Genomic DNA, 24,984 nt, shown 5'->3' with positions numbered 1-24,984 from the left:
CTTTAAAAAAAAAAAAAATTAGTAGAACTAGAGGGACTGCGACCACAATCTTTAACACAGGAATATCTGTTAATGCAATTAGCTAGGAAATTCAAATTATATTTCACAGAATTATTAGCAAATTCCACTCTTCCAAAGAGACTGAAGGAAAAAAAGGTTTTTTGGAGTGAATGGTAATTCCTTAATGACTGGTTCAGTGAATAAGTACAGACTGCTGGGCACTGAGCCATTCATTGGAAGGGGAGCTCCTGGGTGACGTCAGTGGAGTTCCATATTTATGCGGTAATGTCTCAAGATAATGCCAATATCAAACACCATTCTGTTTTGTATTTAGGAGAAGATGCAGACAGGAAAACTTGGAAGTGTTAATAAATGTATGTTTGGTAACAGTCTTTTTTGATCAGAATGTTGTTAGTAATGCCATATTGAGCCTATAGAAAATGAACATTTAAAACAAAGTTCTCCAAGCACATATTCCTATGGCTTTATAGCTTGTTTCATAGCTAAAATTAAATAAGCTTGAGATTTCCCCTGGTGCTCTCCATGTTTTATGGAATGTTTCAATATAATCTTACAGAAGAGTATTCTGTGGAGTGCAGTTTGTGCAGTCCAGAGAATTGCTCATGGAGTACAACGTTGTTCATTTTGCCAGCCTTACAGCCCTATGGCTTGTTCCACCTCAGTCATAGTCTTCTCTGCTTATTCTGTTCCTGATGCACTGATATGTAGCTTCCAAAGTTGCAAAAGAATATTCTTCTATGTGGTGTTTTTTCTGTGCTAAAATGAAATTAATGTCTTCGTAGGAGTGATAGCTCTGACTTTGGACTGGCGCAACACTAATGACAAAATCCAAGCCTGTACTGATTACTGTACCTGATTACTTTCAGGTTTTGCACTTCCTTTTCTACAGGCCAGTTGCAATAATAGGCATGAACAAATAGAACTCATGTAAGTTTCACTTAAAATCTTTTATCTTCTGATCTTGCTGGATGATACTCTTCAGTGAACAGGTCAGATCAGAAAACAGCACAAGCTTTCAGACTTACCTTATCGCAACTGTCTTCACTGTTTCCCTTCACCTTTGCAAGTTATGTGCTTCATTACTACATAGGTGATATATTTGGCATTGCAATGTCTGCACCTTGGGCAGAGAACAAATGGTAGACGGCTCATTTGCTTCAATATTCTTACAGTGTTTCAAGAAGAGGGCACTTCATGGGAAGAAATGCACATGCTGTCATGGTCATGAAAGCATTTGTTAATTGAGAGGCACCACATTACTTTATGTGTGTCAGGCAGGCTTTCAGTCAATGCTGACCTCTTTCCGTTCCCTAGGTGTTTGTTGTTAGGTTTTGGGGGTTGGTTTTTTGGGGGTTGTTTTTTTGTTCTTTTTTTTAAAACAGTGTCCTGTTTCATAGTAGTTGTTCATAGGAGTAAAACTATCCTGTCAGCCATTCAGCATTTGGCATGGGACACCGAAGCTTGATAGCAATGAACTTCTTTTTAAGTCAGTCAGTCTTGCAATGATACTTGATATAGTTATATTTAGACTAAATAAAATATGATGTAGAACCCTTTTCTTGGCTTCTCAGGCACATCGTATGTACAGCCTCATACAGCTGACTGAAGTTGGGGAGGTGAGGACTAGAATGAAGATGAAGAATGGACAGGATTTGTGAAGTTACTCAGAGTTGAGGGTGGGGAAGGGTAGGCTGTCGTCTTTTATGTATCTATTTTTAAAATAAAAAGTGTTTATAAAAGTTAGGGTTTTTTTCTTTTCATTTAAAGAGACAAAGGAGAATCTTTTGCTGCTGTTAGTGTTTGTGATGAATTCAGGAGCTTCTTCAGTGTCCAGCAACTGCAGGAGGAACTGATTAAAAAGATTTGTACACTCTATGCAAATGTGAAGTTTCAGCTACTTTAGTAACAATAGCTAATGCTTCTCACTGTATGCAACTGTGCAATGTTGCCCTTATGGCCCACTCCTCTCTCTGCACTATACAAAACCACAGAAATACTGCTTAGAAATGAAGGAAGCATACAGCTGTGGGGGTGCTGTTTTTGTTTAGTTATTCCCTAGTACTTCTTTTCTTTGGAGTACTGCTCTAGCAGAAGGCTTCCCTGATTCCTATACTACATCCAAACATAAAACGTGAGGGAAGCTACATTTGAAGCATGGTAGCCTAGCTTTTTGCAGGAAACCTTAGATGAGTACAAATGGAACTACAGTAAAAGCAGTGTGATCAGCAAAAGAAAGCACCTCCCCTTCCCCCCTGCCCCCTCCCCCCCCCGTCTCTGATTACAATTCTATAAATTAAGAAAAAGAAAAAAAAATCCTAACAGGTTAGATCTACAGCAGATACTCCAGCAGGGATGCAAATGTTTCTTTTACTGAGTTTGAAATAAGAGTTTCCTTGTATCTTTGGCAGATCTTACATTAATGCACATCATCACATTATTCCATAATAACATGAGAAAGAATTATTTTCTAATGAAAAGAAGTTTTGAGTCGTTTAGCTATTCTGCTTGCTCTGTTAGCATGTCTCCACTCATTTCAGTGACTTTATGGTAATGCATTTGCTTTTGTGCAACTACCACACCAAAATAAATTAGTTGAGTCTGAAGAGGTCTATATACAATGCCAAAACTAATCATACTAACAGAAAGGAAAATACACAAAACATAGCTGTGCCTGTGTATGAGCACAGTGTTCTGCATGCAAAAGCATTATCGATTTGTACTTTCTTACTCCTTACGCTCTGCTTTTTGTGCAGAAAAGAACTTTGTTCCACCCCCTACCTACCTCCTACTTCCCAGCTAATATTAAAAGCAGAGACAGCTCTATAAAGAAATTATGTTGCTGAGGTCATTGCTTTTATAAAGTACTCACTAGCACTTTATGAAGTATGAAAAAAGAAGTTGTTTAAAATACTGTTGAATACAGATTGCATAAAATCCACACACCTTTTTTGCTTTCTACTCTCTCTCTTCTCTAATTTCTCCAAATTTTGAGACTGAGGCATCTTCTTTTGCTGCTTAGCCAATCTGCTCCACAATGAGAACCCTCTAGTTCTTCTATTCCTGTTCCATAACGTTATCTGTTTTTCTGGTGGTCTAAGTGTTGTTCTTCTTTTGTTTTGTTTTGTTTTTTTTTTTCCTCCCCCCTCCATCCAGGTACTGCTATGTGGATATTTGTTAGCAATGACTGATGTGGAATCTACATATGCAGACTTTATTGCTTCAGGAAGAACAGGTAGAAGAAATGCGTTACATGACATACTTGTGTCCTCTCCGGGTGGGAACTCTAGTGAACTAGCCTTAAAGTTATCAGAGCTTGATATAAACAAAGCAGGTGAGTACATTTTGGTCTTTTATTATATTTATTTAAAACTAAAATGAAGAGAGTAATACACAAAACATGGTTTCTGTGCATGCATTATTCCCTTGTCCCGCAGTAACAAAAATATTTTTTTCTGATCAGCAGGGGTTGTGTGCAATAAGAAGCCCAGATTTCATAAATGGGAAGGGTGGTTATTTGCAAGTACAACATATTACTGAAAAAAGATAAGTCATTCTGCAGTGAGTGCCTAGTGGTAGGGTCCATATCAGGATAAATTTTATGGAAAATCGAGTATTAAGGAAGAAAATAAGGAAGTCTTTATTAAGACCCAGCTCTTCATAATATCCTTTAATGGCAGCTCTCTGGTGTGAAGCCTGTAGGAGAAGCCATGTGTCTGCGTGAAAGGTTATTGTGGAGATTAATTTTGTGTTCAGCTGCCAGAGGACAGAGCAATAGCAATGCATTGTTGGTTGTTTTACCTGGATCTTTGTTTTTGGGTAAATTGTCTCTTTCCCCTTTCTGCTGATACTTTGTCCTTCTTTTAAGGTGATTAGGACTAATGCAGTCCTCAGTCTTCACCTCTGATATTACCAAAATTTTTAGCTGGTTGTGCACCTTCAGTTGAGAGGAAGGAGGGACAGTGTATGCTGAAGGGCCTTACATTAAACAAAAATAGTAATATGGCTGTGTAATTATCTTCATGTTACGTGGGTGGGGGTTAATGAATGGATCTTGCAGATATTTGAAAGCCCTTTTCAGTTCTTAGGAAAGAAGTCTTATGCTTATTTTAATAATAGCAGAAGAAAACAAATGTGGCAAAGAACAAACTGTTGATAAGCAGCCGCCCTGTTTGTGCACATATTTTTCTCAGAGGCAACAACAAAAGTTCTGAGAGGCAGTCTCATCATTGGACAACCAGATGTGGGCAGCGTGATGTTTGGGTGGTTGTAGTACTGTTTGGAGGGGGGATTCTTTCTTTGGCTTTCAGATTAATGTACATCTTAAGTCATTCCTTCTGCAGTTGCTAATTTGGGGCCTATAGCTTCTAGATGCATGCAATTCTAGCTGGGCAGGGCCTTTAATTTTTTTTCTATTTAAAAAGAAAAGCTTTATTAGTATGTGTGTAGGTGTGTCTATTTATTTTAATGTGGGGATACGTGTAAAATATTGGAAAAATATAAAGTCGGTGGCATTTGAAATGCATAATGCCAACCTTCCTTCTTGCTTTAATTTTCTTCAGTCTCAAATTTACACTTATCAAAATTGTCTTTGATCTTGTCCATTTAGAAGATATAAACAATCCCTACTTTTAAGTTAAGCTGTTGGAGTGATTGTAAGCCAGAACTGTGTTTTGTGAGCTATAAAAAGAATGTGACTTTGTGTCTGTAATATATGTTGGTATGCATTTTGTACATGCAGTTAGCTCTGTAGTGATGCGAATGGTTTAAATAACTGTTAGCCTAATTTTTAATACATAATTCAGGAGTCTGTTTAGTTTCTCTTGCAGACCTCTTTAGCAGCTTGGGTAACTTAATCATTGCAGAAAAGTGTACAGAGTTGCTCATAAAATTACTTTAGGTAGTAGATACACAAAATGCCTGCATACTTCTTCAGGAGGTTATGCAGTTTGAATTGGATATGGTGAAATTATATTTACATTTTGTATTATTAGTACACCTAGGTGCCGGATAAAAGCCTCCAAACCACAAATATTGGAAAATGCATTGCATTATCATTTGTGTGAGTATTAGTGTATCATCCCATCATGTCTTTCAAAACCAAAGAGAGGCTAAAAAATATTTTGCATCCCAAATTCCGGTTCAGAATGTACTAGTGCTTGTGGGATGCATATATGCATCACATCTGACAGGATTATGAGGAAAACACATGTTTGGGGGTTATATCTTATTTCTTTCAAGGTGCATGTCAAACAATTTATGCTAAGTACTACCTAATTATACAAATATAGACATCAAGCTGTTATTCTTTTTTTTTTTCTTTTATTCTTATTACATCTATATGCGTTTTCTTGCAAAAGTGCAAGTACATTTGCTTTCAACTGCATGGAGTAATGGCAGAGTAGGATAATGCAGATTAAAACAAAAAAAAAAAGGTTATTATAAAACATATGTAAATTAAGCTACCCAAGCATATTCAGTACATTCACTTTGAAAAGCCTGCAGATACATTTCCTGTAAAGAACAGGAACAGCTTTGAATGGCATTAGGCAGTGAGGCCTTGTTCAAAGACCACGTATTTTCTGTCATACACTATTTGATACCTGAAGTGGGTGCTGGTAATCCCCTCACTGATGATAACCACAGTGACAGATAATCAAGAGTTTACTGCATAATTATGTATAATACATATAGTTACTGTACATATAACAACTGTTCCAGTGTTCTTTGTCCATAATAAGCGAACAACCTGCTAATATCTATAGAACGGACATATTTACCAAACTTCAAAATATAGGTTCCAAGTACTCTGTGGCAACCCATTGTATCTAAATTTAGTAAAAGCTACACTGTGTACATCTGTTAAGTAGCAAACTGCAACAGAAATCATAAGACAGAAGGCAAAAGAAAGATTTTTTTAGTAGGGAAATCAGCAGATAGCTCACCTGCTCGACTCTCTCTCAAGGTAACAAATGCAATTCTAAGAAACTTTATATTCAGATCATCTTACAGGTTATTGTAGCTAAATAAAGTAGTAAAGAAGTGCAATGAAGAACGAGGACCAGTCTCTGCAAGTCTAATCTCTAAAAGAAACTGCTGGTTTTCTAGGTGTCTGCAGATATGCCACAGAACACAGATTCAGTGCAGAAGTGGAAAGGAGACTTCCTTGTGAAAGTTGTAATGGTCCAACCATCTATAAAAAAACTGGGGATAGTAGAGGCGTTGAAGTCATACAGAACTGGAATGAAGGACTGATTGTAGAAATGTGTGATTAAAAGTGATTTTGGTTCATGGTAGAAATGTTTTAGGTGTAAGCATTGGGAACACTGATAGGCACTGAAGAGTCAGTAATGGTACAGGAAGACAAATGAGTTAAAAGCTGCACATTAGCAGAACTAGAAACTGTTGCTAGTTTACCAGCTCACACAACTGTATTATGGCTTACAGTGTCATATTATTTGGTTTGGGGTTTTTTAATCGTAGAATCATAGAATGGTATGGGTTGGAAGGGACCTTAAAGATCATCTAGTTCCAACCCTGCTGCCATGGGCAGGGATACCTTCCACTAGACCAGGCTGCTCAAAGCCCCATCCAGCCTGGCCTTGAACACTTCCAGGGATGGGGCATAATACTGCCTGTTGGTTTCAAAATGCTGTGTAAAAATCGCAACTCTTACAAGAGCTTATAGCCATCATGTTTTGAAGCAAGAATAGTTCAAGAGTGTGCTTAGGCAATTTTGGGATTCTCAAAACTTAGAAGCAAAATTATTTCCGTAAACATATTTTAAGGCCTTTGGTAGGAGAGCTCTGCCAGCAGAAAGATAAAGTCTGCAGTACCAGGTCAGTGTATTATAGATTAAATGGATTTAGACTAGTGAGTTTTTTCAGTGAGTTGAGAAAATCTTTTAAGTGGTATATTAGAACCTTAGTGCTCTTTCTCTGAATCTTTATGCACTATGCTTAACATTTAGGTAGTGAAATGTTTGGGCTTCGTGTCCAGGATGATTTTTCTTTTAAACACAAATACTTTGCAAGGTTTTTTCACTCTTGTCTTTTTTTTTTTTTTTTTTAAATAAGAATTCTTTCAGGAAAGCTTGACTTGCCCAGATAGTATGAGGGATATTAAAGACTTCCTAGTAGTCAGAATAAATGGAGTACAGAGCAGGCAAAAAAGGAATAAAAAAATCAGATTCCACTCATCTGGACTTTTGCAGTATCAGAACAAATGTAGGAGGCTTTGTAGAAAGTGTTTGGACAACTTGGGCAAAAGGGATTTCTGTCCAATAGGAAATAATTGCATGTAGATCCATCCTGATGGAATCCTTTGTAATGTGGGAGATAATACGGAGAAATAGTTTTCTGAGAAAGTGCCTTGCAAAACAAGTTTTTATTTATTACTCAACCCATAATGAATAGAACAAACCTCACTGTTTAATAGGTTAATCAACCTTCCATACAACTCTTCATCAGGTTGAATTTTATAATTACCAATACCCTCTGAGGCATTTTGCCACCTAAATACTCAGTGCATGCACAAAACACAGCTATCATGTCTGAGTTTTTTGCAATGTTCTTTGCAATGCAAAGAACTTTTTTTCCATTAGCAATGTGCCATTTCTTCTATATAGAAAAGAGAAGGTACTTATGGTGCTTATTTCTCTAAACAGAAATAAAGCTGCAGATGTACAGTGTGATTTGAAATGGGGAAACAATAAATATCTGTATTGAGGACCCTGCCTTTATTCTAAAGATCTATAGGTTAAAACTAAGAGGCACTATTACCTCTACTTAGACCTCTTTACAACTCAGTCCACGGAATTTTCTTCTCTTAACTACTGTATGAAGCCAGTTCAATACAAATTACTCGGAATCCGTGCAAGACACAAGAGACAACTTATGTCTTAACATTATTCCTTATTATCTTCCTGGAGCTAATTAGTCCAGTGTTCAGGGACTTCTGTCTTACTTGCACTTAGCTTCCAGCTGTCTGAACCTGTTTGGTCTTTAATCATTAGGTGAAATACAATACTTTGCATATAGGTACTAATACACCATTGTCAATGCACTTCTTACCCTTCTTTAGACAGGCTTTATGAGTTGTCTGCTCACTGTGCCACTGTAAGATGTTTTCTATTCCTTAGATCGTTCTGTGGTTTGCAGTGAGACAGCTGGAACGCTGTGGGGCATGGTACTGAAAATGGACGCACAGAACAAAAACAGCTTTAACAAATTACTGTTTTTATTGAAGTTGCATCTCTTAAGTAGTTGCATCTACTTAAAATGATAGTGGTGATTGCAGCTAGGAATTTGTTTTTGAAGGTGTCTCTTGAGATGCAAAGTATGGCAATCTTAGTAGTAAAAGGTTTCATATTTAATGCAAGATTTCAGTTTCAATTTCTTTTTACTTTGTTTTTGAGACTGGTGGATGAACAGTTGGGGTTGTGGGAGGAAGACCTCTTTGTTTTAGGGTGGGTCACTCGTCCTTTTCTTGTATGTTATAGAAGGAGAAGGAGATGCACAACGAAATCCAAGTGAGCAAACCGGGGAGGCCCAAGGAGAGGCAGCAAAGCAAGAAAGCTGACATCCGACTTTGATCGACTGGAGCAGCTGCTGGATGTTTTCAGACTACAAGAGCATGCTGGAACAAATTTGTTTCCATGAGCAAGCTGGTGGAAAAGAAAGTGCATGTGTCTTCACTGCTGGAACCCACTCAACACAATGCTAAAAATGGGGGTACAAGCTGTGGCAGAAGACAGAATTTTCTCTACCTCTGTCATTAGCGATGGTTGAACATGTATTGATTTCTTGGGATAGTGTCATCAGATGGATCCCTTCATAATGACTACTTGATGGGAACACTTTTAGAAAGCAGAACAGGTAAATCTTGTAGCAAATGGCCTTTGAAATGTCAGAGGATCTAATTGTGTATCTTAAGCAAAGGCTTGTGTGATCCTCAGAGTTTAAAATTCTCTGGCCAAAGTGTTCACCCATTAAAAGAACTGTAAAGAAAGCACTGTTTTTAGAACTTTGCGTCTGTTTTACAGCTCTGTTATTTACAATGGTTTTTGTATTGTACGACTTAGATGCTCCACACTGCCCCTTCTCAACTGCTTATGAAGAATATTTCTGTTACTGTGAATTTTTCTACCACGCGTTTTGAAAGGGCTTGTTTTTTGCATAATGTGGTGATGTGCACATGATAGATTTAAAACGTCAACCGCTAAATTGATTATGCCGAAACTTAAATGACTCAGCAACACTCTAATTTGTTACTAGATGAGCCTTCAAAACGATTTGTTAATGTGAATACTTCAGCGTGTTTTCTGTCCTTGGTACAGTTTTACCACTTGCCTGTAGTTAGTTGCATATCAGAGACTCAAATTGAATCTTTTATGTTATTCTTCCCCATTTTTCTAATTTTACTCCCAATTTCGTAATCTTTCTCTGAGATATTTTTTTAAAATGTTAGTCCAAGTATTTTATTGTTATGGTAGTTTTAAGAATACATTTATAACCTTATATGGGTTAAAATTCAAACAAATTCCGTGGTGCTAGAGATTTTCCTGGTTCACATTGTTAAAGATGGGCCTTGTTTACACACGGAAAAATAACTGGCATAGGTTATTGCCAATTATGTATTCTGAAATGAGTTTTAGATTGCAGGATAGTCCAACTAGTGGATCATGGGCTGGATCCAACCAAGGGGACTATTTTTTTCTATTCCTTGCCTTTGCCTCAGTTGATCAGGCTGTTGAGTTTGCACAGCCTGTTACTGATGCACCAGGTACAGCCAAGTGCTAGAAGCTGGTACAGCAGCCTTTTGGCTAGGAGGTGGAAAGGGAAGTGAGAGACTTGGCATCTAGCACCCAAAAGACCGGATTTTTCCCATTTCAGTTATTCCAAAATGACAGTCCAAACTGGACCTTCATTGAAATACAAGGATAGCTTGTCCATCCAGGGGATTACTTAAAATATCTACAAATTAAGAACCTATTCTGCAGTAGCTATGCTGATTGATTTCCTTCCCCCCATCCCACCCCAATAGACAAGGCCATACATGAGGCTGAATACTGCAAAATGGGGCAGCCACACCTCTGTGTGACTAAGGTGAGTAAAGAGAGTGACTGAGTAGTAAACCATGGCAATCACATAAGCACCGATCACAAAGTCAGAAGATTTGTTTTCTTTTATTAACAGGAGGTGATGTCACTTTCTTTATATATAGTATATATATTATATATATTTTTGTGTTGTTGTTGGTTTCAAATGTTATGCACTTTTTAATGTTTGTAAACTTTTACTAATGAATAGTGTGATTGCTTCCTGAATATATTAATCATCAGTTAACAAAACATCTTTGTGGCCACAGCTGTTTGTTTCTACCATATGTATCATAGTACTTGTCACCTGAAATTCTTTTGTGAGATGTGTGGAGAAAAAAAACCCACTTCTGATCAGTATTATGAGCTCATTTGTTAGTGTTAATAAAAAACAAGCCAGCAGTATGCTTGTGGCTCATTAGTGTAATATTAACTCTCACCTTTTATTGTTTGGAAGCTGAATGCCTCGCTGTCTTACTAGCTGTCAAATGCCCTATCTTCTTGGTAACAGAAGTAGTCCATTTGCTTTGAAAATACTGTTACCCTTAAACTAATTATTTATTCATTTTTTTCACTTGGTGTTCCTTTCAAAGTTAACACATTATTATTGATCTTTTTTTAAATTATTTCCCCCCCCTTGCTCTTGCATCAAATCTTCAAGCTGAACTGGTTGCCCCTTTGTCATGGACTACTGTCAATCTAGCACAAACAACAGAAGGAAATAAGTTTCTAGGGCTTTTTATAGTGTTACTTTATTGATGATTCATGAAACATCATCAATAAAATGTTGTGAAAAAAGGCAATAGTGGAATAAGTAATTACAGTACATTAAAGTGTTCGTTTTCCTTATTTTCCTTCGGTGCTTTTCTTTTATTTCAATACACTTTCCTTCTTAATTCTTCTGTGTTGTGAAATAAAATTCATTTCAGCCTTTCCTCTCTATTTTGTACCTGTTTCTTCTATTTCTCCTCTTGTTTTCTTTGTTTTTTAAAACAATTATGGAGGCCTTTGCTGGTTTTTGAAACGCATCTCTTTGTGATGGAAAATAGTGCTGTTAATTTTAGTAGAGTAAAAGGCTGTTTATGTTTCTCATCCCCCAAAAGTGTATGAGTGCTTGCTTTATCACTTGAACTCTGCTTGCTCTCTTTATTTGGGGTATTTCTGTAGCATCTATAAGTAGGCCTCACTTTATTTAAACGTGTGGTTAGTCTGTGCCAAATCACCACACTGTATCTTGAGTACTATTATTACCCAAACAATTACAAAAGAGCTAGTTCAAGTATAGTCACATCTTTACTTCTGTGGAATTGCATCATATAACAGGGACACTGATGGCAGAATCGGACTTTGACTGGGTTATTTTTTCCCTTTGCTAGTTATCTTTTTCAGTAAGCCTGCCACTTTGGCTTCTGTTCCAGTATCATCTTTATATTTTATTGTTCTCATGATAGGTAAAATATTTAAATGTTTGTTTAATCCAGGATTATCTTAGAAAGATCTCTCCAAAAGCTATATAAACTCAACAAAGTTAGATCTGGACTATCAGCTTAATAGAATACTCCTTAAATGTTTGGCTTTGGGGTTTTTGTGGTGGTGGTGGTGTGTTTTTGTTTGTTTTACTGTCTCTTTAGTTGTATGTTTTCAGTGCTTTGTTCCCCCTGCCAGCCCCGTCACTTCAAAAAATAGTCTCTGTACTCATGTTCTTGTTGCCCATAATAAAGTCTATGACTATGTTCGCAAGCATTGCACTTGCAGGGTTTAGATTCTCCATCCAATTGAAACACAAAGAATATAGAACTAGAATTGGACAGAGATATCGGCATTTCTTTCTTCTGCTTATTTCTGTTAATGTTGTCCATGTGCTTCAAAAAGCTTCTATTAAAAGACAGCAGCAAGCATGCACATACCATTATTTCATCAAACTATCATTTTAAGCCAAAAGTTCACCATGACCTTCCATACAACAATTATTAAATAAATATGAAAAAAAAGTCAGTGTACCTGCTACTCATCCCTGCTATTTCCCTTGCCATGTTTTTTCCACAATTTTAAAGTGGGAAAAAGTGTATCCTGGTATGAGTGACAGGTCCTGAAGCGTTGGATTTCCTGCAAATGGATAATGAAATTATCTGGTGCCCAGAAGGAGGGGAGCAACGACCAAAGTGGTTAAGCTGGAACTTCTACAGTATGAATGCCTTCCTCAGCTAAACAGTGAAGAATTCCAGGTGTGCTTTATATTTTATGTTTCAGAAACATCAATGAATTTTGTACAAAGGAAAGACTGAGAGCTGCTGTTGAGACTGAGCACAGTAACGTAACCTCAACTTTGACGAAGTTTGCCTTACCTCTGCAGTATTCCTATGTTAAACTGCTGTATTTTTGCTCTGACTTGTTTCTTTGTTTTGCTCTGCCTCTCTTCCTGGCTGGTTTATTTTCTGTCCTGTGCTTCCCTCATGTAAAGTAATGCCCTAGAAATATACGGATATGGAGTGCTGTATTGGATTTTCTGTGTATTTAACTGACTAAAGTCTTGTAGTGGAAAGGTTGTTTCTCTTCATCTTTTTGATCAATGCACAAAGGGGGATCTGCTTCAAAGTTCTTAGCACAAGAGAAGCAATAGAGCCAGGAAGGAAGTGTGAATTCAAGAAGACAGGCCAGCAATATAAGGAGGATATCTCTTCTTAATAGTAAGGCAGGTAGAGCCCAATGCAGAAAATAGCTTCCTCCATCATATGATGGACAGTTAGGATGTGTTGGTCTTAGCTAAAAAGAAGACAAATTGTTCAACTCGGGTGATATTTTGACTTCAGAACCAACTTCAGGTTTTCAGCCACGCTTTAGAACAGAAGCATGCGTGAATCCGTGGCCCTTACCCTGAAACAATTGAGACCAGGTTCTAATGAAAGAGAATGAGAGACTTCTTAGACAACTTAGAATACAGGATACTCTCTGAAAAGCAAAAACTTTTAACAGCTAGGAAAATGATAGAAATCAAGGTAGCAGCAGAAACATTCTCACTGTTCTCTGCAGGCTCAGGCTGAACTCTGTTCTTTCCTGCAAGAGAATAAGGACAGAGATGGTCAATATGGATGTTTGGCACATTTCCACTATTATTTTATTTATGTAACCTACTGCCAATGTCTGTCTGAGAGAAAATAATGGCCAAACAATGGTCTGGACAAATAGGATAACAGGGTGCTGAATCAGTTCTTATTGTTGTGTGTGACTAATAAATCTAACAGTGAGTTAAAATATGAACAAATCTTAAAAGCAGAGAGTAAAGCTAAACACAAATATAGTGCGCTCATGCTGACAAGAAGCATCCCAGTCTTCTGAAAGCAGCAGGACTTCACGCTCCACCCTTTTACATTGATTCTTACATTATGGCTTGGAGCTGCTGATGTTTTAGGATGGAGGGCAGGACAGACTTGTCAACTCATGACACGTGTACAAATGATCTCTTGGTATTTTCAGGCAACGCACGCTTCAGTACCCTGAAACCAAGTGTTTATAAAAAGACTAATGCTAGTGATGGCTTGCTTATGAGTTCTTAAGTAAGCTTTTAGCAAATTAGCCATCAGTATACATTTTCAATCCTATTTGCTATTAAGAAATTCTCTGGTGCTGATCCATGAGTGTAGTGTAATAGGTGATAGCCTGATACAGGCTTGACCAAGGCAGATCCTCTTGAGCGCTCCCAAAATGTCAGACAAAAATGCTTGCAAAAAATCCACACTACCTTCTTGCACTAGCAAAGACAGATAATGTGTTTTGTATTTGTTAAATAATAAACCTATTGTATCAATGGTTAATCAGTTAATGCTTAGATCTACTTCCATGAAAGAAACACCTTTTGATCCTGAAAAAAATTAATCAGTTTTTAACATACAACAGGATGAGAGATGAAATAAAAAAAAGTAACTCAGCAGTAATTAATAGGATATAGTGACATATCATCTGAGAGATGGATGGGAGATATTTGTAGGGAGATCAAATCTTGAGCAGCTCTGCAAACCAATATCAGGGGATTAAAGCTACCTGTCATTCAATCAGTACTGGTGTGGCCCAAATAATGCATGTGTTAGCAGGTGATTTGATCTATTCTGCATCTGTTTTGTTGCATTAGCATGTAAATTAAGTCTCATTGTGTTCATCAAACATGGATACTGCAAACAGACAGAAGCAGTTTTTAAGTATGAACACATATCCTCAGTGAAATGTGACTACTAAATTAGATTTGGAGAATTTATAAACCTCTTAATGTTTTAAGAAGCTTGGCCATAACCCATACAACACACCATTGTATTTGGAAATCTTTTTCAGGCTAATGATTTCTCCTCAACAAGGATGGCACGCACTTTATCAAAACACACGTTGATTGCAAGATGCAATAGAAAGCAGAAATAGTCAATCTGACTGTACAGCCATGAAAAAAGTGTCACTCCTGCACATTGCCCTCCCTCACATACAGCATCTGCAGGTAGTGCTTGTGACTGTTGCAACACACTGAATTTTAATTTGGTCAGAACAGGGTTTTCAAGAGACCCTGTGGAATACATCTGAACCATACATTGTATCACCAGGCAGGGCTGATCATATTTTATCAACTAATTATTTCTTCCTATCTGATGTTCAAATGAAATCAGATTTACAATTCACTCAAACGTATGCTTCTGAATATCCATGCGGTAATAAATACGGCACTACTTTAGGCTGTAGTGTAATAGAATGTCTTGTAGTTGTTTGTAATGTCCTGTGGATCACTATGGATCTGTACATATTTTATGCCTATATTTACACTGAAAATGCGCTAGATATTTTCCAATTAAATATCACAGACCAAATGGGAATATGCAACATAAAAATACTGTGTGATATTTAGCTTTTTGTAGTATACACTCATCTCTTTTTACTAATCCTGGAAGTTATACACAAGTGCAAATAGGACACAATTTACGTGTTTCATTAAAAGATCTTCGTTTCCACAGCCTCATCTTTGATCCTGCAATGCAGTCAAAATGTAGACTGTGTAACATCTGATTATAGTCATCATTTCCCTAGCAACAGACTGATATCCTCAATACATTATACAGTATACTTCAGAGAACAGGGCATGCTGTAAGGGAAGAAGATGGATGACTTAACAGGTCTTTTTCATCTATAATTCTTCTCATCCAGGGAAAGAATTAAGAACTCTCTCTGGACACAAACACAACATCCTCATTTGTTTGGAAGTGCAAACACCAACACTATATAATAATAATAATGACCCTATAGAAACTGCTACCACTGTGGCGTTGTTATGGAGCCCTCCCCGCCCCCCCCTCCCCCCCGGAAAAAAAAAAAAAAAAATGCAGGCACCCCGGAAAGTAACCGATAAATAGCACACGGACACCTCCTGGTGGCACCGGGTAGTATTTTAAATAGAAGGATTAGAAATTAAACCGACCTGTAGAAACAGCCACGGTGGATCTGGGATGATTAAAGTGTTGAGAAAATTCTTTGGCAATCATGAGAGCAAAGTATTGTAAATGCATCTTTTACATGATTGAATTACAAGCTTGGCTTTTGTCCTTAATCTCTTAAAACACCTACTATTTTTCAGAGCTCCTTCAGGATCTACATCCATACCCCACAAATAAGATCTCCATAACTGCTGGAAATAAAACTGGGGTTTTAAAGTAGGCCTTGCAACTGATTCCAGTAGATGAACTGAAATCAGAAATGCATTATTCTCTTGTCTTCATACAAACTCTGATTGCTAAGAGGACAGCCCACAGAATCCCAGCCTGCATTCATCAGTCTGACAGCACAGTCAAAACTGTGTACCTTCCTGCTGACCTTTACTATCAGGAAATTAAGTACCTGAGTATATCAAATAGGCTTTAAATTAAAATAAGTCATCATAGCAAAAACAAAGAATACTCTTCTGATATTTGTGGGAAGTTTGTGCTTACTGGAATGCCTGGAAAAAAAAAACAAACAGAAATGTCATCAAGGCAAATTCAGAAGAACAAGAGGGGATCTTCCAAAGCATTACAGGGGTGCTTATGATAGACCTCTCTTTCCTGGTGCTAATCTCATGATCAGGGCCAAGCAACTAGATGTTGAAAAGACCAATAATGAAGGGATTTGGTGGCTATTACCGTAAGTAGTCCAAGATGTTTCAAAGAGAAAAGAAACACAAGAGAGCAGCTTTTCAGTGCAGAAAAGAAGAGATCATACGGAAAGGTGGATGAGAAGCCACTTCATTTTAGTAATCTTTTAAACAAGCCTGTCTGCAATTTCCTCACAGAGAGGCTTAGTGTTGGAGGATATGAAAGGACACAATGTACTCCTAAACTATATCACTAATCCCAGGCATAACACCAGGAAAGGCTGGTAAAACATACTTACGTGTTACTATGCTACACAAAAGTGCAGAAGTCTCAGAAAGCTTCTTTTCTGAAGATTAACAATACCATGCAGCAATTAGAGTCCTACCACCTCTTCCACCTCACCTGCCAAATTGTGTCCTGTTGCTGACAGGCAGTCTCACATCTAGGCTTTAGTTTTTTCTTTCTTCAAAGAAATACAACTTTTCAACATGTTTTTACAAAAGACCAGAAGAGTCCTGAGATAGGATGTCAATCTCAAATGCCTAAAACAGACTAGACAAAAAATCTCAGAGAGAGCCTTCTTCACCAACGTTGCTGCATGTTTATGTACATACAGCTAAGAAGACGGAAGCTTTCTACTGTCTCCAGTCCAAAATAGCTCTCTAGGGCATCACTTTTAATCCATGATATTCTGTTACTGCTTCTCCTTTTGTTTCAGTGTTAATTCTACCACATTTCAAGAAGGTTTGGCAGGTGTTAGAAGCTCTGGAAAAGTCCACAATCTAAAATACCTGCCTTTCTAAAGGCAATACTTGCCAAAATAAAGGATTGTCCATTCACCTCAACCACATAATATTTGCTTATGATAACACATAATCAATATTGCCACAACTCTGGTAAGTAAACCTCATTTCTATCTTCTTTCCTGATGTCTGAAAAGTGACCTAGTGCTGCAGTGGGTTCCATTTTATATCAACAAATTTCTCATTACACTATCTATAATATGTTCCTTCTTCAAAATCAAGTCTTTAGACCAATCATTTTTAGCATTATGAAATAGTTCTGCACGAGACAAAGCCGCAGAGAGAAATTACATTCCCTTTAAAGTAGCCTATCTATGCTTTCACAAATTCAGGGTCCACAGAATATTGTAATAATATGAATTATGACACTGATGGTAAGTTCTTGTGCAACGGTACTCCCAAACATAACAAAAATGTTGTGCCTGTATCACTCATATTGAAATTGAAAAATTGAATTGCTATTTAACTATTCTAAACACAGTTCTGCCACATGCACAGCTTTCTCCAATGGAGTTACTGGTATACCTAAATGTATGTAGCCACCTGTGAACCTTACCAATTGTGGATTCTGTTTCTTTTGTTTGGGGACACATTCTTCCCTAAAACTTCCTTGTTTTTGAAAGCTGAAAATGATAAATCTCCCTGATGAAAACTATGTACTTTTGTGATATATATATACATATATATATGAATATGAATGTTCAAGGACTGGAAAAAATAGGCAGACATTCCTTTCTTTGGTGTGCTTTGTACTAGTTACTGGCCTATGAAAGTCAAAGCAAAACAAGCTCCCATATTTAATATTACAGAAAAATCCACACCCTTTACTAAATAGCATTCTTCAACCAAATTTTGGCCATAAAATATCTGATGTTAATATCAGCTCCTTGTATTGTCACTGTATTGTCCTGGAGACACTGTTGTGTCAAAAGGCGAAGTACCTTATTTATTCTACCATGGTGGTTTTACCATCAATTATGTTGATGCAAAGCTTGTACACAGATGCATCAACATAGTATTTTTGTCAGTGTTTGACCTGCAGGAGACCTGCTTTCATGTCAGCTACCCGCAAGGTCAGTCAACAGCTTCCTAAGAGCTCACAACATCTTTTTGGTCCCTCCCTGCTGTCTCCCATGAAATATTCAGGCTCTGTTCTCTGAAGCATTATTCTGTTTCTCTAAAATACTTCAGTGGTTGTTATTCATGTGTTGTGAAGTCAGAAAACATTTAGAACTTACTACTTTTATCTCCCATATTAAAACTGATTGTTATTTTTTTTCTGCTGTTTTTATTTCTTCAGGGCAAGTGAGACTATTCAGTAGATATTCCAGTTTCCTAAACATTTTCACAGTAATACTGAAAGTAAGTGAATGTAAAGAACTGAGCAGTTAATTTCAAGCTAGAAGAGAAGCAAGTAACTACTTTGAGTTTTACACCACACTACATGTACACAAATAATAAGTAGACTGTGCTCAGTACATTCTGCAAAAATAACACAGTTTTTAAAAAAGAGGGCATCTGATTTATACAGACTATAAAGCAATCCCATAAAAACTCCCTTCACTGAAGACAATACACTTGGACTAGTATAAAACTCATGTGGAGGTACACTCTGACTACCAGAAGCAGATTCAGCTGATAAATTTTTGGTGAGGGTTTCAATCACAAGGAGAATTAATGGAGTATTTTTTGCCCTCAGGTTTCACTAAATAAATTGGTCCAATTTAAAGCCAATGATTCCTATCCCTCATCTAACCAAGTGTACTGGTTTTGGCTGAGATAGAATTAATTTTCTATGTCCAGAGTCAACAGAGAGAGAAGCTTCTCCAGGGGATGATTAAGAAGCACAATCTAGTTTAGGTTCTTTGAATTGCCCCCTACAAAAAGCGTTTGAGGGGACTACCTGGCTTAGTTACACAGACAATTCCCCTTATGGGTTTTGCAGTTTCTAGCATGAATATTTCCTTACACCCATACACTGGAGAATCAGGACTCACAAACTTGCCTTTTCATCTTCATTTTCTATTCATTTTGCTCTTTCTCATGAAATGAGATAGCAAGGGCTCATATCCAAAGTGGAACAGCTATTCCAAAAATATGTACCATTTTCACTATAGTCATCATTATGTTTTAGGAACCACTTTAACTGGGTGAATAAGGCTTTGCAGATTTAGACACAAGATGATTCACAATGAGTTTGCGGTGAATAAACACACCGATACTACTACTCAACATACAATAATCTACTGAGCTAAAAAAAACAACTTGGAAATGGTAATCAAAGCAGTACCCCAAAAGATACTGATTTGACCAGCCGTGCAAGGTTCTAAAGAAAGGATATTAATTAACGCCAGTAACAGGCATCTGGAGTTCACTTTAGCAACCGTATTGCATAAAAAAGTGCGTGACTGAGCTGACAATTAAGTGCCTTCAGTGGTAACAGACGGTTACAAGTCTCCGCTTTTAAACCTTCAGTGATATTTGAAATGAATTTGAAAATTGTTCTTACATGAAAACTTGAAAACTTTTTCATATATGAAAAAGCTATGGATTGGGTTGTGCCAGTGATTTTATTTTCAAGGGACAGCATGACACTACTGTATTTCATATTACCATATTTCTTTGCACTTACACAGTAGAAGGAGGAGGGAGATATATGTAACCTTGAAACATATTTCCCTTCCATCTACTACCATGTTCTTTTCTATTTTAAGATTTGAATAGTGCTGCAAAGTGAATATAACAGAAGAACTATCATAACGAATTAGACCAGTGGTGATGTCTGGAACTGAACATGATATTTAATAGAATTCAATATAATTACATATTATCTATTACTTTTTTACCAATATGTTTCGTACATACTAATAAACTGATTTCCTTTTTTACTGTTTATGTACCATATACTGACATTTCACTCTGTACTTTGTTTTGCCACTTTCTGAAGACTGAATACATTGCTTGTTTGAGCCTGAGACATCTACTTTTAATACTTTAAAGATTAGCCCATTTTGGCCTCTTTGAGTAAAATAAAAAGGCTTTTCACACATTTTTACATAGGAAATGTGCAGCTTCAGAGAAGCATGTGCACTTTGTAGCTAACAGCTTCAAGGTGAAAATTCAGGTTTTGTTATTCTGCTGTTTTGTCTACAGCCCAGAGAACACTTAGGAAGGGTTTCAGAAAGATTCTGATGAGTTTTTTTCATAATATGGAAGCATACCAACTAAGAAAATCAATCTATTCCACTACTCAGCCAGGAGTAATAGGTTTTGTCCACTTAAGGTCTGAATGAGTTCAGACAAGTGAAAGGCTCCCTTTCCTAACACTTGTTTCTTGAACCATGTGGTTCATCAACAAAATATCTGTATCTATATCTATACCTATATATCTTTATTTATATCTATATCTCCATCTATATCTCAGTCTAATCTTATGGATTAGATATAGCTATATGGAGATATACTAACTACATTTATACAGATATAATCATATAGACATATATAGATATTATAGATACATATTACATATTGCATATCTCTATAATCTATAATGAGAACAGTACAATTTCCCCAAGCAGCAAAATCGCTTGACTCACCAACTACAATCACATGGCAATCCAGTCGTTATTTTTTCAGTTTCAGCAATAGGAAAAGCAGAACACATTTTTCATGAGCATTATAATACCTAACTAGTCCAAGCAGGCTGAGATTATTTTTGTCTTTGTTCAAATAAATGAACTATTTAATTCAAAGCTGTATGCTTGATCACATGTACATTATGGAGATGTAATGGCACGTTAGCATTTATATTCCAGTAAAGATAGTACACCAAGCCTTTTGCAGATACATTACAGGAAAAGTAAGCAATTTTATCTTAAAAGCTTTCATGCTGTAGTTTGACAGCTTGGGCTTTGAAATCTATGATTTCTATGAACCAGTCTGTCAGGCTGCAACACAAGGAAGTACAAATGCACTGTACATGAAGTGAAGGTGCAGCATATAACCATGAAGCTTCACACATGAAAAAGGTTAGCCCTTTCTTTCATTTATCATCTTTTAGCCGTAAGCTGATATGCTCACTCATCCTTACCAGAAAGCTGAAATAAGCGTTGGAGGGAAGGGTTCTCCCGCAGAGAGACTTTGACTCAGAGTTTTTGACTAAGCTCATTTAGTGGCTCTGAGCATGACAGCCACTGAGTATGAGACTACCAAGGCCAGAACTGCCTCCTAAAACCTTCATTCTTCCAGAAAGTTGGGTTCCTTCTCTTTTAGACAGCTATTCATCACTTTTGCCAGCTGATCTTTTAAAGTCAAAACTAAAAAACCTTAAATAAGGGACCTAAATATAGCTCAAGGTCTAGATGCTGTGTCCCTTTGTGGTTGAAGGTGAGATCTCTTCCCCTTTCCTGTTGAAAGCCACAGAAACTTTGGGGCATTTTATTCTTTAAAGAAAGTACCTCAAGCATATGTGAAACAAAACAGGGGCCAGATGATCATGACAGTACACCGTGTCTTAGTCTAACATTCAGTCTTCCTAGGACACCACTTTATCAAAGGATGTAGCAACAGTGCCTGTTTCCACAACAGTTTGAAGATTAAAGCTTTGATCCGTGACATCAAAGGTTCAGAATAAATCCCATCCTTTGTCTGAGGCTTTGAATCTCCATCATCTACCTTCTAGGAAAGAAAGTATTCTGGTGCTGAGACTCTCAAGCCTTCCTTTTAAAGCTTTCCCCACTGTAAAAAGAAATTAAAGGCCTTACCTTCTCCCAGGTGAATGCCCTAGCCACTAGACTACCTGACAATGGGTCCAAAACTACCTGATTGTTTTCTTTAAGGAAAAAGAGTAGGACCGATAAGCTCATCTTCAAAGGAAACTACTCAAAGGGATTTACATGCTTAATAAGAGCAGTCAAGCCAAAGAAGAGAAAGGCACCCCCAAGCCCAAAGGGAGAGATTTACATCCTTGACAAGCAGGTCTTAAACACCACCTTGTGCTATTCTTTACAGGCTTATCTACAGGCACATGACTTCCATAGATCCCATTTCTATGCCCATAACCCAGAGTCAGTCTAGGCATCCTCAAAGGACAGAGAATTGCAATAGTTGCATCCTCCTCATGAACGCAGTCCAACATTTATTAACTCTCTTCAGCTCTCACAGGAGAGATCACAAACCATGACTGATCTGAAATCTAGATATAACCAACATCTTCCCTCCAACAACAAGAACAATAAAACCTCCTTAAACTATAACTATTCAACCAATTAGTGGCATCTAGGAGCAGATTTCATTCTGGCATTAATATTCCAGGCTAATTTTTGGGAGAGGCTAGCAACAAACAGCCGCTTTTGAAGCTGTCACTTAACCACTGCTTCCCCATCCGAGGGCCTTTGCCTTTATAATACAACCTGCCTTTTTCATGTATGATGTTGCTAGTTCATAAAAAATCCCAAAACATCCTTCATCAAGAGAAACATACAACTGGATGAATAAAATTTGGGGGCAGAGTAAGAAAAAAATCTACAAAATCATTGGAGTTAGTCCTTTCCTGACCTGGGGAATTGCTTTTACAGTATTCTGAAAAAATATTTTGATAAGACTTTTATAAACAAAGACCTATTCTTCACTAAGAAAATATACTTCAAACAAATAGAAAAAGCAATGGAGCTTATACAGCTGTGTTTAACAGAAAGGTGTATCTGGTATGTACAGAAATAGGAATATGTATGACAGAAAAGTATACCATAAATCTATAACTATGACTAGAGCAATTGATGAATTCAGACACTGAAATTGAGTGGTCATCTGAAAAAAAGAAAATTACAAGTGGGAGTTTTCCCTTGACTCCATCTCTCTATAATACATTGTCCCTGAGTAGATGTGAGACTGCTGGGGCAAATTCAGTTCCTACCTAGAGTAATAGTGCTGAAGTGAATATTACACTTATTTATTTGCTTTGAGAGCAGGAATCAACTGTACCCTATAATTTCTGCATCAAGCCCATGCTGTAAATCAGCTTCATATTTCAGCAGGATTTAAATCTGTGTATAGATGTATTTATTCCTAGGGCGTGTTTGCTGCATAATTGCTACTTCAGGTCCACCAGGGAGGGTTCCAACATGGGACTGGAGTTCCTTTCATGCAAAATGTCTTTATCCTAAAAAATTATCCTTAACAGAATCCAGCAAAGATATTTCGGAGCTCAGTTCTTTCCTTGAACATATGAATACAATATTGTTACTGCTTACAGTGTTAGAGCCATACAGCAGCATCTGAGAATAGCATATTGTTCTGAAAGTTCAGAAGACCAAACAGTAAATTTGAAACACAAACAAAAACCCAACCTTTCAAACAAAACCTTGATTATTTTCGTTCCCCTCATATTTATTTGCCATTCAGCTTTGCGACTTTGAGGAGTCATGAGGAGGGATGATGATGATTATTATTATTATTATTATATTAGGTATAAAAATAAAATACTGAGTTCGGTTTTTTCATCATAGCTTGACTCTGCAAGACTTTCTCACAAAATAGTCACCCAAATAGAAACATGGTGTCGTCCATATAAGGGTAAAAAATAAAATCTCTGTATGCATATATTTAATACATGGCAAGTAATTAATTTAATATAATAGTATGTATCAGCAACAGACATCTTCTACATGCCTCCAAGTTTTATCCTTAGGACATATCCACCCTGGTGACTGACATACCCATGAACCTAGGTGATACCACCTCTCTACTTCACCCTCACCTTTTTTTACTGGGAGGGGAAAAGGGGAAGGTCTCATATGCTAAATCCTCTTTACCTGAGATGTGGTGCTTTTTGGAACTTACTAACTATATTTGCTGAGGTCAAGTGCTGTCTTCAGTACACCTGACTTTCTCATTGTCCCAAACAGGGGCATTTTAGGCCAGTGGATGCAATTTCCTTCTAATGGAAACCATTAGAGTGAGTGGGGACAGTGAGCCGATACGCACAAAATTTTTACTTCCCTGTGGGGCTGAGGGGCACAAGGGCACAAGCCTGGGTCCTCCAATTTAGATGTGCAGTGCTGTATTCTAGGAGGGTTCATCCCATGCTTGCTAGACCCTACAGACCAGATCCTTTCTAAGATATGATGTCTGGTACATTTTGAAACATTTTTTCTACACTCAAAGTATGTGAAGAGGAAGGTAACTTTGTCAACACCATACACTGCCCAATTAAACATAATTATAGTAATACGTGTGAGATCTATTGGAGGAATTCTTCATGGTTTGAATGCTTTTAAAGAGATGACAGAGGACGTTTGGAAATTAAAACATTTACAAGGCCAGAGAACACAGTAGACAGCCAGACAGTGTGCACAGAGATTGCGAAAACCCGATGCACACCATGCTTCTGGTTCAATTTCTGGTTTACAGCAGCATTTTCAAGAATAGGGTAGGACAGTTAGATTTCTTCTGCAAGGACATGCCTTATTCACTGCTTCTGTGAATACCTTTCCTCAGACTTTCCCAGCCTGGTTCTTCTTTTTGAAGTGTGGCATTAGCAACTCCAGTTCTAGAAATGCTGAGCTTTTTCTCCAGTCCTGCTGGTCACAGAATGTGTTACCTTTCTGCTCCAGCTGGGACTGGACCTCTCCAACAGCACACAGGCTTTTGGCTTTCTGTTGCAGCCCCTTGGTAGGCGTGAAGCAGCCAGACATCCCAGACTGAAGCATCTTCCAAGAATTGTAGAGTCAAGTTGGAATTTTGTTTTCTTGAATAATTGTAGATGAATTTTCCCTCTTTTACACTTCACCTTGTCCCATTTCATGTTTTAAGTCCTGCAGCGCTGAGTTATGGAGTAGGGTACTTTTCTTTAAGAATTTCAGAAAGCCATTTGTAGTCATCTTTTATGTAGTCACATAGCAGATGGATGCACCATAGCATAGCAAGCTATGAAGTCACATAGCAGATGGATGCCTATTAAGGCAAT

The 24,984-nt window shown here is 37.4% G+C and overlaps 1 protein-coding gene across 6 annotated transcripts in view; it reads left to right on the top strand.

Moving 5' to 3' along the window:
* Positions 1-11,059, top strand: part of PKIA (cAMP-dependent protein kinase inhibitor alpha) — a 43,717-nt gene extending 32,658 nt beyond the window's left edge. For all 6 annotated transcript variants that reach the window (XM_050892601.1, XM_050892603.1, XM_050892604.1 and 3 more), the window contains 2 exons: positions 3,175-3,352; positions 8,519-11,059. In XM_050892601.1, coding sequence (XP_050748558.1) covers positions 3,202-3,352; positions 8,519-8,598 — 231 coding nt within the window. In that variant the 5' untranslated portion in view covers positions 3,175-3,201 and the 3' untranslated portion in view covers positions 8,599-11,059. The remainder of the gene's footprint in view (positions 1-3,174; positions 3,353-8,518) is intronic.
* Positions 11,060-24,984: the final 13,925 nt, after the last annotated feature.

Source organism: Gymnogyps californianus, chromosome 2 (assembly GCF_018139145.2).
Source record: "Gymnogyps californianus isolate 813 chromosome 2, ASM1813914v2, whole genome shotgun sequence".
Classification (NCBI taxonomy): domain Eukaryota; kingdom Metazoa; phylum Chordata; class Aves; order Accipitriformes; family Cathartidae; genus Gymnogyps; species Gymnogyps californianus.
This window is presented reverse-complemented; position numbering and strand designations above follow the sequence as displayed.